The sequence below is a fragment of the Dipteris shenzhenensis genome, chromosome 31 (assembly GCF_047967505.1).
Source record: "Dipteris shenzhenensis isolate YYH24624 ecotype China chromosome 31, Dip_SZ_1.0, whole genome shotgun sequence".
Taxonomy (NCBI): domain Eukaryota; kingdom Viridiplantae; phylum Streptophyta; class Polypodiopsida; order Gleicheniales; family Dipteridaceae; genus Dipteris; species Dipteris shenzhenensis.
In genome coordinates this window covers 42,038,215-42,051,560 of record NC_141626.1, presented here as the reverse complement: position 1 = coordinate 42,051,560, position 13,346 = coordinate 42,038,215, and the positions used below count along the sequence as shown (strand labels likewise).

Genomic DNA, 13,346 nt, shown 5'->3' with positions numbered 1-13,346 from the left:
GATCCAAAAGCCATTGGATTTATGCCAATTTATCTGCACCTCCGCCGCCAAGCAAAATAAATCCGATGCTATCCTAAAAGAAGTGAGCATCTATGGTGTGGCATCCAAGTAAAAAGCTGTGTCATCTGCTAACTCACTGTCAAGTAGCTCCTCTTCCCGTCTGATGGGAAGTCTCAGCCCAAAGATGTCAGCTTGAGATCTAATATAGATACTCATAGCTTCAGCCACGAATAAAAAAAGAAAAGGAGCAAGGGGGCATCCCTAACAGACTGATGTGGAAATCTGAAATCTCTCACCCCTTACCCCACCAATAAGTACCTGGCTGTGGGTTGATCTGTACAAAGAGGAAACACCTCTGATCCAAGCATATGTAAAGCCAAAACGTAGAAGGGTGCCCTCCAAAAAACCCCAATCTACTCTGTCATAAGCTTTCTCAAAATCCAAGAGTAGAATGGCTACTCCCTTTTTTGTCTAATGGTAACTCAACCATGTTGAAGTCACCTCCAATCACCCATGAATCTGCAATGGGGGCCCATGAGAGCAAATTCTTCTACATAATGACAAGTTCCCCTAAAATGTTGGTGCCCATGAGAGCAAATTCTTCCACATAATGACACGTTTCCCTAAAATGTTGGAGGCATACAGGTTAAGGAAACTAACCTTACGCTCTCCAACATTAAGCCCTAGAGGGGATAATGACTCTGTGTCCAACAACTAAGGGGAGAACCGACTGTGAAACTGAAATAGAAGTGCCTCCCCTAGTGCCCAAGGCAGGCGACAAAAACGTATGGCCAGAAAGCAACTTGCCTGACTTGGCACAATCCCTAGAATCCAGTTTGTGCTCCTGAATAAATAAGACATCAATGGAACCCCCAGTAACACTTGGATGAAGCTGATCCCGGATCAGCTGTGTGCGGCGGCGATGTGGGACGCCACCTAGGTTGAGTTGGCACTTTCAGCCTCAGCCTTGGTTGTTTTCCACGTCATTTTGAGGGGGTTTATTTATCCTCATGTTTTCATGATGTATTCCGCTTTGAGCTTGCTCTCGTGGGTCTTTTCTCTTACTTAATAGAAGTCTCTTTCTTGAAAAAAGAAAATAAATGTTTAAAAGTCACAGATTTTTCTTTCAGGAAGTGCACCTATGTCTTCCTTGAGTAGTCACAAGAAAGTATATATGGATATGACATTATGTATCAATTCAAGGATAGCTTTCATTCTTGAACCTTTTTACCAGCTATGTTTTTCCACGATACATTCTTCTTCTCGTATCAAGATGAGATAGGCCATTCACAAAATATTTTATGCTCCCAAGGAAAAATCTTTGCATATTCAGGCGGACAAACCGTTCCTGCCATAGGCCTTTGTTGCTATTCGATTGGGAAATATAGGTTTTAAAGTCAGGACCCAGTTTTACAATCTTTCTCAAATGCATAGTGACTTCTTTATCCCGCTTCTAGCCTTTTCTCTATAGAGCCTTGCCACTTATGATTGGAAGAACCTCTAACCCCTAGGTATTGGCATGAGTCTACATTCTCAAAATTTTGTTGCTGGAAGCCCAACTGTCTCTTTTTGTTAGGTTCTGACTGGCATGATTCTGGTCTTGGAAGTAAGGACATGTATCCCACTAATTTTGCAAAAGGAGTTCAAGACGTTTATAAATGTCTGTGCACATGCATCGATGGCATAGAGTAAGAATAGAGGATCCTCTAGTATATTGTCAAGTACTACTTCCTCCACTTCGTGTCTTCAAATCACAACTCTGCTTCATCAAGGAAGTTACCTTGTTGAAACTCCTCTAATATTAATAATCCAGATTCAATTAGAAATTTCCTTCATAATAATTTAAGTGAATTATCCCAAGAAAAGTGTCTTGAATGTTCAGGATCTTCCCAAAAATATGAAAAAGTACACATCTAACAAAAAAAAAGGCTAGATAATAAAGGTGACAATCAATTGGTGACAAGAAAACAAACACATGCAAGGCTAAAACAGGATCAAATACGTTAAAACTACATGCATGCAAGTCTACATCCACAATGTATATACAGCACACAGCTTGAACTCTTTCTAAAACTCAAAGATGAAGGAAACAGGTAGATATAGCTACCAAGAGTCAAGACTAAAATCACTGATAGGGAAGTAGACATGGAATGTCCAGGCCTGATTGAAACTCATGTAGGAGGTGTCTGAAACAGGTTGAGCCAAAAGAATGCTAGAGAAATATCTCTAGGAGAGGAGGGAGGAAGCTTGAAACTAGCCTGCAAGAAGTAAGGTGGGAGCTGAGGGCGGAAAGGGTTCTTGGAAGCCTATTGCTGCTACAGCAAGGTGACCAGAAAGGAACGAGGAGGAGAGATGGATGAAGGTGCATTTAAAACCAGGAAATGCCCTGCCAAACTTGGTAAAAGGTTGAAGAGATAACTAGTAAAGTAGTAGAGAAACCTCAATGTGCTGTCTTTCCTGGATTCATCTAATGTAGAGTTGTCTTTCGTGTGGTTGAAAAAGAAGCAGATACCATTTAGAACAAGCTAAAGCAACATAGAAGTAATTGAATGGATGTTCAACCTGCGTGTTTGCTAGTAGTATGTCTTCTGAATTTATACAAGAAGATGATTTGCAAAATATTATGATCTTTGTTGTAGGTTTTGCTAAGATATGGAAGTTCAGAACAACAGAAGACTTGGCTAAGGCCTCTGTTGGAGGGCACCATCCGCTCAGGCTTTGCTATGACAGAACCAGAGGTTGCATCATCAGATGCTACAAACATTGCATGCTCTATTAGGAGGTTTGTTTTTCAAATGAATCTCCCCTGTTGAAAGTACAAAGAATGGCTATTTCTTGCCCACGTGCCTGGGTTGAATACTGGCGTTATAAGATCTGTTGAAGCTGGTTTCCTTCTAGTTGATTTTGATTATATTATCAAGCTGAGAATGGTTCACATTTATAAATATTAATGTATAAAATCAATGCTGAAAATTACAAGAATGCCATATTATAGTCATTTTTTTGTTACATTTTGAAATAGGGAAGGGGATACATATGTGATTAATGGCCGGAAATGGTGGACGAGTGGGGCCATGGATCCAAGATGTAAAGTCCTCATTGTGATGGTAAGTCCAGGACGAATCTAAGCAGTCCAAGTTTTTAAATCTTAAATTAAAATCATAAGTTTTGTAGAGAGTACTCAAAATTCACAAGATGATCTTCTTTAGCCTACTGTCCATTATTTGGTTGCTGATATATTGAATTTTATATTAACTCTACTATTTGTTAATTCTTGGATTCTCTGGCCCAGAAGCAATATGCAAGAACATGGACCTCTTTGTTCATGTAATGCCTTCCACAAGCCTGACCTTTGGTCTGTGAAAATAAGCATTTGTTGGGGGGCACATGATTCGTGGATTGATATTGCTTTGTAGAATGTACATTTTTCTTGTAGAGATTTTCCTGTGAACTTTTCTACCCACTGAGAACTCCTGACTTCGATTGTCAGTGGTTGTTCATATGCTTTTCCTAAGGAAAATATGACAAAAGAAGAAGAGGGCTGTTGTATTCAAAAGAGAATCAGCGTTTAGAGCGTGAGAAACATTGATTTGGCAGATACTGATTTTTCTGTGCTTTGAACAGGGCAAGACTGACCCCAATGCTGCTTTGCATAAGCAACAATCTATGATCTTAGTTGACCTCGCCACTCCAGGTGTCCAAATTGTAAGACCTTTGACTGTATTTGGGTTTGATGATGCTCCACATGGCCATGCAGAGATAGTATTCCAAGATGTTTGTGTCCCTGCAAAGAACCTTCTCTTGGGAGAGGGTCGTGGCTTTGAGATTGCCCAGGTAAGATTTAAAGCAAACACAGCTTAATCTGTAGATTTGCTGTATCCCTTTTTGTCTTATAGTTTCAGTTTTCTAAGCATCCTGTATCTTGCTTCATCAGGGAAGACTTGGCCCAGGTCGATTGCACCATTGCATGCGTCTTGTGGGTGCTGCTGAGCGTGGGATTCAAATGATGAAACAGAGAGCTTTGGAAAGAACTGTTTTCAAGAGACCATTGGCTCAGCATGGAGGGTTTACAGTACTGCTTGCTCAGGTACTGGATCCTTTAATGCTGAAAAATGAGGCATACAGCAAGGTCTATTGATACTACTTACAGTATATGAGACATTTCAGTGATGAACGACATTGGTAGGTTGCTTGATACTTAAGAAATGACAAAGGTAGGTGTCTGTGTCATGCTTTAATCATACTCTTGTTCATTATAGTGTCGTCTAGAGATAGAACAAGCAAAACTGCTGGTCCTGCATGCGGCAAACCAGCTGGATCTTCATGGCAATCAAGTAGCAAGAGGAGCCATTGCAATGGCTAAGGTGTGTTGCAGTTTCTTTCCACTTTTCTCCTCACAATTGGAAAACACATAATCAGAGATGATTATTGAAAATAGCTAGCTTGGCTTTATTCACATATGAAAGTTTCCAGGGATCTTTTTGCTGCTCAAATAGGGAAAAAAGATGTTATAATGTGTTATTTTATGTACTTCAGATAGCAGCTCCGCGGATGGCACTGAAAGTCCTGGATTCTGCCATACAATGTCACGGTGGAGCCGGGGTAAGTTCAGACTTTGTTTTGGCTCATCTGTGGGCAACAGCTCGAACACTTAGAATTGCTGATGGTCCAGATGAAGTCCATCTTCAAACGATATCAAAACTTGAGCTGAATAAGGCAAGGCTCTAGGTTTTCAAGGCTAAAGTATATCTATATATTTATGGACTCTTGGATCTTCAAGATTAGGCATGTACAGTTGTGGCCACGTTTTCTCATCACCCTCTGAACATGAAGGAATCTGGAATCTGTGGGTGTAGTAGCTCTTTCTGTCTGAGAGTGAAGCTTCATATACAAAGGGTGAGTTGAACCAGGGGTAAAAAGAAGTGCCATTGGAGAATTCATGTTGTGCATTTTGGCCACAAGACTCATCATGTGCTATGGTGGGACACAACATCCACATGTAGCCTGTCAGATATGCTCACACATGCAAGGATTATCATTTTTAGGATTTCAATTCGTGCAAGTGATCAATTTGATCATTGAAGACTGATTAAACTCGAGTAACATTTGATTTATTCTGAAACTTCTAAGAGAAAAATAGTATGTATCTAAATGTTTTTCCGTAGTGTTTAGGGATGGTTTCATACTGTCCTCTAAATGCATGGAGATTATAAGGTGATATTTATAACTGCATCTAGTGGATTGACATGCTTGAGGGTTGCAAATTTTCAAGGGTCGTGTTTACACACCCGAAGGCTGCATTTTCTTCTACTCAAGAAGGCATGGAATGATTGTTAGAAATATGTGAGGAGGATATCTTCTTTGACTACTATATCAGATGAATTTATGATCTACAGCCTTCTCAAAAGAAGAAAAATTAGGTGGTGCCTTGTTGCTTGATGTCTCCACAAGAGATGTCATATTGATCTCTGACATGCCACACACCTTGGTCACGTACGCAATACTCAAGCTCAACATCACTCGTTAACAGATCTTATAATGACCATTCACGATTCACCCATTCCTTCAATGTTTCCGCAATCTCTGTTATCCATTCTACCTTCCACAAGACGGAGTAGAGATGAATTGGGAAGCATAGATTGCACTTGATTCAAGGTTTCACATGAAGCAACCAGGATCCAACGTAGGAGAAATTGGATGACATCCTTGGCAACTCCAATGCAAGCAACAACCACCACCTTACGCATCTTCCTCCCCACACACATGCGTAGCTTTTACAATATGTTGATGCAAAACCACGTGTAGAACCTCCTCTTGGTGAAATCAACCCGACGTTGATAGAGGCTCTCACACACACATGGAAGAAACCTAGCTTGGCGCAATGTTGGAGCACCACCATTCCAATCCACAACCTTCAAAAGAATGTGATTTGGGAGGGTGGGTAGATGCCAACTTGGGAGGGTGGGTGGATGCCAACCTCGCAAATCGCCACGTTTCTGCTCCAAACCAGTAGCTTTCCAATGCTTTCCCCAACAAAAGTAGGTCGCGCTTTGAAATCCGGATTTTTGATCGTATATCTCGTAGATTTAGATCCCGACTTCTTCTAGATCGCAAAAGAAGATTTCAAAAAAAAAAAATCTCCTCAATACAAGTTACGGATCAAAAGTTATGACAAAAATAGTAACTGCTACGTTTTTAATAAAAAGATGCAATCTGTTCTTTCATATTTGTCTCCTTTTTCTCCACACCTCTCTAGTGGCCTATCTCACTTTACCTCTTTCATCCTTAACCCATCCCAAACATAGTATCATCCTCTAGCATCTTCCAAAATCTCCTATCCATCCAATATCCATTATAATACCTCTAGACCCCTATAATTTCTCACACCCTAGGACAACATTTGGGTATCGAAAAAAACCATGCATCATTTTTGTCCCTCTCAGTTCGAGACATTCATGTCCTTCAGACTTTTTCTTTAATGTTTGGGCCCATGCCCACCCTTTTTCTTAGCTTCTTCCCTAAGATCTTTATCTTGGCAAGCTACTTTGCCCACCTCAACCTCAAGCATAAACTACATAAACTCTTCCCATGTGCCATTGTGCTCATCACCATGTTGTAGTTTTCCTCAACGTCATTAAGATACGTTCTACTATTAGCATCCATGTTTTCCACACATCCTCATGGGTAAAAAGGATATAAACCCTTCCTTCTGTACTGGTCACATTGCCTCGAGCTACCTACATCCAAGCATATTTGAGTTTCTTGTCCGTCCGTCTTCAAAGTTTGCAGCCCAGGTTTAATCTCTCCAATATGTATTCCATATTCAAATCTAATTCTTTAATTCCTCAAATCTCCAATCAAGATACTCTTGGTTATCAGGGGTTTGTGCATTCGAAAACTCTCCATAAGGCATTTCATGCATGGAGTCATGTGGCAAAGCATCACATGCTACTCCTACCTGGTCATCAACTTTAACATCATGGATTTCCTTAGAATACTTTGAATCATGCAAGTTAGACTTTGCCAAAACTCCTACTACTTAATCAAGATCAAGCTTCCTTTGTTGCGCATGATTTGAAAAGTTATACCCCTATCAAAGGCAGCCAACTCGCACCCTGGCAGTTGCAGTACATCCATTGCATCAAGAGGCATATCTCGGCGAGAAACTTCCACCCTTTTCTCTTGCATTGCAATTGCTATAACAGGCTCTCTATCAAATAGATCAACATTAGAGAGAGTGGAGGCCTCACTGCCCCCTTGCTCTCCTCACGCCTTATTTGAATTGCACCTCTTCATCAATCCCCTTGTCGGCCTTTAGCACCTATGGGAATTCCTTCTTGTAAATCAACCATGACTTTCTCTACCTGATGTACTAGTTGCATGAATGGATCCCAAGCATTTGGCTCTACATCATACAATATTGCATCCATCAATGAATTGTCTTCTTAATGTATATCAGCAACTTCCCCTCTTCATTAGCATCGACATCTACCTCATTTTTAGCATGCACGCTTGGTTCTTCTTCAATAAGCTTCTTCATATTTTCCTTTGCATCAATAATCTTAAACTCTGCCATAGTTATTCTCAACAAAACCATAGCATGTTGTACTTGAATCCTTGGTCTCATCACATGAGCCAACTCTTTAGAGCCCTTAGAATTTATCTCATTTGCAACAACACCCTCAAGCACGCTTGGCTCCCCTTCATGACTATCGGCTTGATATGCTTCCTCGTCTACACACTAGATCCTAACATTTCCTCAAAAACTTCTCCACTAGCCTTGGTGAATGAACTTGCATCACATATCACTAGAGATGATAAAAAGTCTTTGTGCTTAGCTTGAACCCAACCTGGCACATCATCTTGCAATTCGTTGTATGCAATTGCATTCTTATCAGCAACCACTTTGGGAGGCGTTCCTTATGCACCAAGAAATCTTACTAGTCTTTGGTGTAAAAGATCTCTTCTTGTGTAAACAAGGATCATTAATTAAATCTATTTGATGCAACTTCCACTCTTTGGCACTTGCAAATTCAACAACTTCATTAAACAGCAAGGATTCTTCAACTCCGCCTTCAACCTCAGATCTACAGCAACAATATCTCAAGCACCTTGAGTGGGACTTCTAGATGTAGAGAAGCCTTCCATTCCTGCCATAGCGCAACAAAGTGGCTTAGGTAGTGATCCAATTCTTGATTGGACGCCTACTGATAGTTGCACGACTCTTTCAAATCCCATTAGGATCCCTTGTATATGCATATTGGCCCCAAAAAACAGCTCTTACCTCCAGTGTTCAGCATCTCGATTTTCGATTTCTATAACACATCATGAACAAAACTCTAAAATCATATCCTCACTTCACCTTGCAAACAATAGCCTAGTAGAATTCCTGGTCTATCTTTGCCATTTAGTAGCACTGTGAGCTCTAAGTCTTCGATAAATTGAGGAGATTCTCATCAAGCAGCCCAAGAAACTTAGGCAAATCTAGGTTCATCTCACTTTTGCAAAAATAGCTACATATGTGACGTGAGCCTCAGTCACCAAGAATTCATGAGGAAACTCCTCGCCCGAAATTCCAAAATAGTGATAAGAGAAATCACAGATGTGGGCGACCTCTATGGCAACCTTCCAACATCCGAACATATATAGAGACTTGGAAAAAGAACCCTTTACTACCATATCTCATTAACTCATTTTATAACGGCCATTCACCATTCATCAATTCCTTCAACATTTCTACAACCTCTATTATAAAGTAAAAGACAAACCTTGGCAACTCAAATACAAGCAACAACCACCACCTTACGCATCTTCCTCCCCCCACACATGTGTAGCTTCTACAATATGTTGATGCAAAACCATGTGTAGAACCTCCTCTTGGTGAAATCAACCCGATGTTGATGGAGGTCCTCACACACACGTGGAAGAAACCACACAATCTAGGAGCACCACGTTCTTCCAATTCCAAAGTACGCACAACCTTCATCTACTACTCCAAAACATCAGCTTTTTGATTTTGAAATCCGTATTTTTTACCTATTACCTCGTAGATTCAGATCCCAACTTTTGAAAAGTTTTAGATAACAATCCCAAATTTTCAACACAATGGTTATATTCCATTGCTAACTACTAAGTGCTAGTAGTGCTAACTATTAAGTAGTCCTAGCTCATAGTCTGGCAGTGGTAACTGCTATACACTATCATTGTCTCATATTGTGGTACTATTGTCCACCATGCTACAGTGCTATATAGTAGCGTAGCAGTAACTAGCAACCTTGTCTCATTGATAGTAGTATTATACCAATTGCCAAAATGATTGCAAGTGGTACATACCAATTGCAAATGTGTCGACATCCTCCATAAACTATATAATTTCTTTCTTGATATTTGGTCAAAAATCTGATCATTGAAGGGAAGAGGGTAAGAATTAGGCATTCCTACTTTGTTGAGTTCTCTATATTTGATATAGACTAATCTTTTCCCAGGAACAACTACAATACGTGAATACCATTTATATGTCTACTTGTACTAGAAAAATTAGACCAACTTATAACAACTCCATTATTTTTGCATAACACCTTAGTTGAAGCATGTTAGCCAATATTCAACAAGGTTGTCAAATTGGATTCGTATTAGGTATCAAAGGAAGAATATGTACCACTTTTGATGGGTGGAATCCTTAGAGTATCAATAAACTCAAGTGAACACATTAATGAGCTCCCTGCATAACTTTATGAGCTACTTGCAGGGTCAAATCTGGTGTGCTCATATTTGGACGTCCTTCACCCCCTCAAGAGTTCCCAAATTGGTAGTTCTTACATCAACTCTCTTACTAGAATATAAGGGAACATATGCCACAATCTCCAAAGATCTAGTCCGAGTGGACCCATTGCAATTGTCCATCATGCGTACCCTGGGGTCCACTTCTCCAACCCTATGGAGACAAAGTAGAAACACCAAGCTGGATGTGTCTGGGAGCCCACTATGGTGATCCTTTTTGGGACTGCAAAGGTTCAACTGAATCAAATCTTTAGTTGGATGTTTATTTCCAAAGTTCATCGGATTCTCGTTGTTGTCAAGGGCTGAAAATAATTTCTTCCATTCTTGTTGTCAAAGGCATTGAAAATCGTTTCTTCCATCTTACTCTAGTAAACTCCATATACATCACCCAACCCGAAATCGCTTGTAGTTAATTTGGCGTGATCATTTGTAGATGAATTCCATCTTGGACAAATCTGTCCATTTTGAGAGTGGATCTTTAGGAAAGGAATCTATTATTTTTTAATTCTTGACTTGCCTTGGAATTAGGTCCTCAATAGGGATGTCAATTCGACAATCAAACCTAATTATGCACATCCTCATCAAGAGTACTAAATATTGTGTTTGACCTTCCATTCAAGCAAATGAAAGTTTCATATCATGACGATTAAACAATCCCACTAGAACCTTATACAACATTCATTTTGAAATGGAACTAGAACCTAGTCAAATAGTCCCTAGTACAACATTCCTTTTGAAATGACACTTGAATTGTTTGCCATTCAAATGGTCCAAAATTCTTGACCTAATATTTCAAGACCTAAATTCTTGTAAGTCCCAAAATCCATGAAACTTACCACAAACTAAGCTTTTACAAACACATTTGCTATAGTCCTGACCCTCAATCTCTATACAACTCTATGGTGGGAAATTTGTTCTACATTCATCAAAACAATTTTAGTTACCTTCCTAGCAGGGCTATATCTATGATAAGCTTTGTACCTCTCAAAAGTGACCTCACTATCCCACAAATGTTTACACATAACATCATGGCTTCAAGCATTGAGATCGAAATAGGTAGTTAAGTTAAACCGTGGATGATGACATAGGGTTTAAAAGTAGGTAAGGGTTTCCTCATAGACACAAATTGACTACCCATTTAGTTGGTGGCTAGATCTTTTGGATATGTCTTTCCTAGCTATTGATTCAAAATTTGTTTCATTAAAAGGGGGACTTTCATAAATTTCTTCAATAATGACATTGGTTCTACATAGTACCTCTACCATTATTTCTTCAAATGAGAACTCTTTATCATTCATTATTTTAGGTTTGGATCTAGTCATGATATATACCTATTTCATGTGAGTTGGCAACATGGTTTCACTTCCCAAAAAGTTTATTAAATTTTATGTAAAGGTTGCATCGACTAATTTTCCTTTGGATATCTTGATCCTTAAATATTTGAGTGGTTTCAAATAATGATGACTCGATCTTGGTTCAGTCTTGGCTGGGTCATATAATTTTGTTCTATAGGCTCTTCTTTGTGACTAGACTTTATGTAGTAGTTGTATATCAAACATTGGGGAATTAATAGCCTAATGCACATTAACTTTGCAAGCTTGGAAAAAAAACCCCACATTTGGGATGTTAGCATTTCATCTATCTACTACTACATTGTGTGCATTGTAAGAAATGAGCCACCAATGATTTAATTTTTTGTCTACTGTTTGATGGAGATTCATAATCATGTCTTTAAGATCTTTTATAGAATTATATAAAGTGGCGATGATGATGAATTATAGGGTTCACTATGTAAGAACTGGAGGAGGAGCCCCCTGGTCTAATTGGGTTGCTATCCTGCTCCATTATTACCATTGTTAAATTGTAGTGTCATTGTTTAGATTCTGTGCGAACGATGGCATCTACCAATCTTTTAGGTTTTCTATCCTCACAAACATGTGAATCTATCGCTTCAATCCTCTTATGAAGAGTTCAATATTGTGGTGTGGCTAGTTCAAGGGCTATCCTTCAATTGATCTAGTAGACCAATTCCTCAACTTTGTGCAAATAGTCTTCCACACTCTCAGTTGGTCCCTACTTGCCATCTTGGAAGCAAACCTTGAACAATTACTATTGTCATGAATTCAACTTCAATTAATCTTGGAAGCTCTATTGTATGTACTATGTCTAATATTGATTTCTAAGTATCCATGCCAAATATAACATTTTGTTTATATATTGAACAATTCTTGTGACACCATATATGCATTAGGAGAGTTTTGGACACCTTAAAAAGGGCCTTTTCCGTTAACAAATAAAGCAAACATCTAATCCTATTATTAGCCAACAAAACAATGGGGAGGAGAAATAATTTAAATTTGGAGGAATATATCCTCATCTTCATTGGTGGCGGTTAAAGGACTCTTCATTCTATCCCTCTCTACCCCTTTCATGGAGGCCCATTTTCACTTTTTATACAACATCAAGGGTGGGTAATGACCCTTGTACTCTAGCCATTACGCGGGAGAGCCATGTGTCATTGTGTAGGATCCTCTAGCCCTTGGATCACATGTTTATCCAAGGATGCAAGATGATGGGCCAACGCTCTTGCATGTATGCCAACCCACACAGTTGGAGACATTGCACATGTTTGGCATCCATGACCGGACATCACTTAAGGGCCATTGCATTGGATTAAGGATCAATGGATAAGATTGGACAACTCTTGGAAACCCTTGGATGGAGAGAACCATGGATAAAAGGCATGGCTTGCATGGGTGTGCACAAATCTTAGCCCTTGGTGATGATATGGAGATCTAACATAGGAGAAGAGGTGCGACTTATGCGCCATTGTGTAACACGTTGGATAATCCAAAATTGCATCTACACCATCCAAAGAGGAAACTTTAGAAATTCAAAAATAATGAAACATCTCTAAACTCATCATCAAAACTGACAATACCATTAAATACATGTTACTAGTTGAATATTTTCCTACAATAATGAAAGATTACCCATTCATTAAGCAAACCTTATGGGGTCATTTTTGAGTCCCAAACTCCCCTAATATATTCAAAATATTTTAAATGCAAATGAGGGTCTTCCCCTATAGTACAACAAAAATTGGATATAAGTAAAAACCAAATCCTTGTTGAGAGATCGTGCTCAACATCATATGATCATATGTGCATAGCACAAACACATATAGAGTGCTATAAAGGAAAGGGTTAGATGACCTAACCCTAACCCTAAATGGGTTTGTATAGATTCTACATTTTCAACTAAATCTAGTGTACAGTTAGTCATTTGTGGTGTGCTCTCTAGCTGTGCCCTCTGTCCTCATCTCCACTCTTCTCCTCTCCCCTCTTCATATTTTCTCATGGTATCAGAGCATGGTTCTGCCTTCTGCTAAGGCGCCATCCTTCTTGTGAGAGTGATTGAGAGATTGAGAGATCGAGAGCAATTGAGAGTTCTTTCATTCCATTGATGAAAGATTTCTATTCATTCCTTTATGAAATTCCGTCATTGAAGAATTTCCGTTCAGTTCATTTTGAGCTTGAGTGTTCCTTATTTTGTGAGAGAGAGAG

The 13,346-nt window shown here is 39.3% G+C and overlaps 1 protein-coding gene across 2 annotated transcripts in view; it reads left to right on the top strand.

The window, feature by feature from the left end:
• IBR3 (acyl-CoA dehydrogenase-like protein) overlaps window positions 1–5,578 on the top strand; it is a 122,902-nt gene extending 117,324 nt beyond the window's left edge. The window contains exons 12-18 of one of the 2 annotated variants that reach the window (XR_015540449.1): window positions 2,640–2,782; window positions 3,023–3,107; window positions 3,625–3,834; window positions 3,935–4,087; window positions 4,260–4,364; window positions 4,537–4,867; window positions 5,452–5,578. Coding sequence is in view for 1 of the 2 variants with exons in the window: in XM_087369736.1 (XP_087225862.1) it covers window positions 2,640–2,782; window positions 3,023–3,107; window positions 3,625–3,834; window positions 3,935–4,087; window positions 4,260–4,364; window positions 4,537–4,728 (888 nt within the window). In the remaining variant the exon portion in view is untranslated. Of the gene's footprint in view, window positions 1–2,639; window positions 2,783–3,022; window positions 3,108–3,624; window positions 3,835–3,934; window positions 4,088–4,259; window positions 4,365–4,536; window positions 5,370–5,451 lie in introns of those variants that run through there. The other variant, XM_087369736.1, reaches the window with a different exon arrangement.
• Window positions 5,579–13,346: the final 7,768 nt, after the last annotated feature.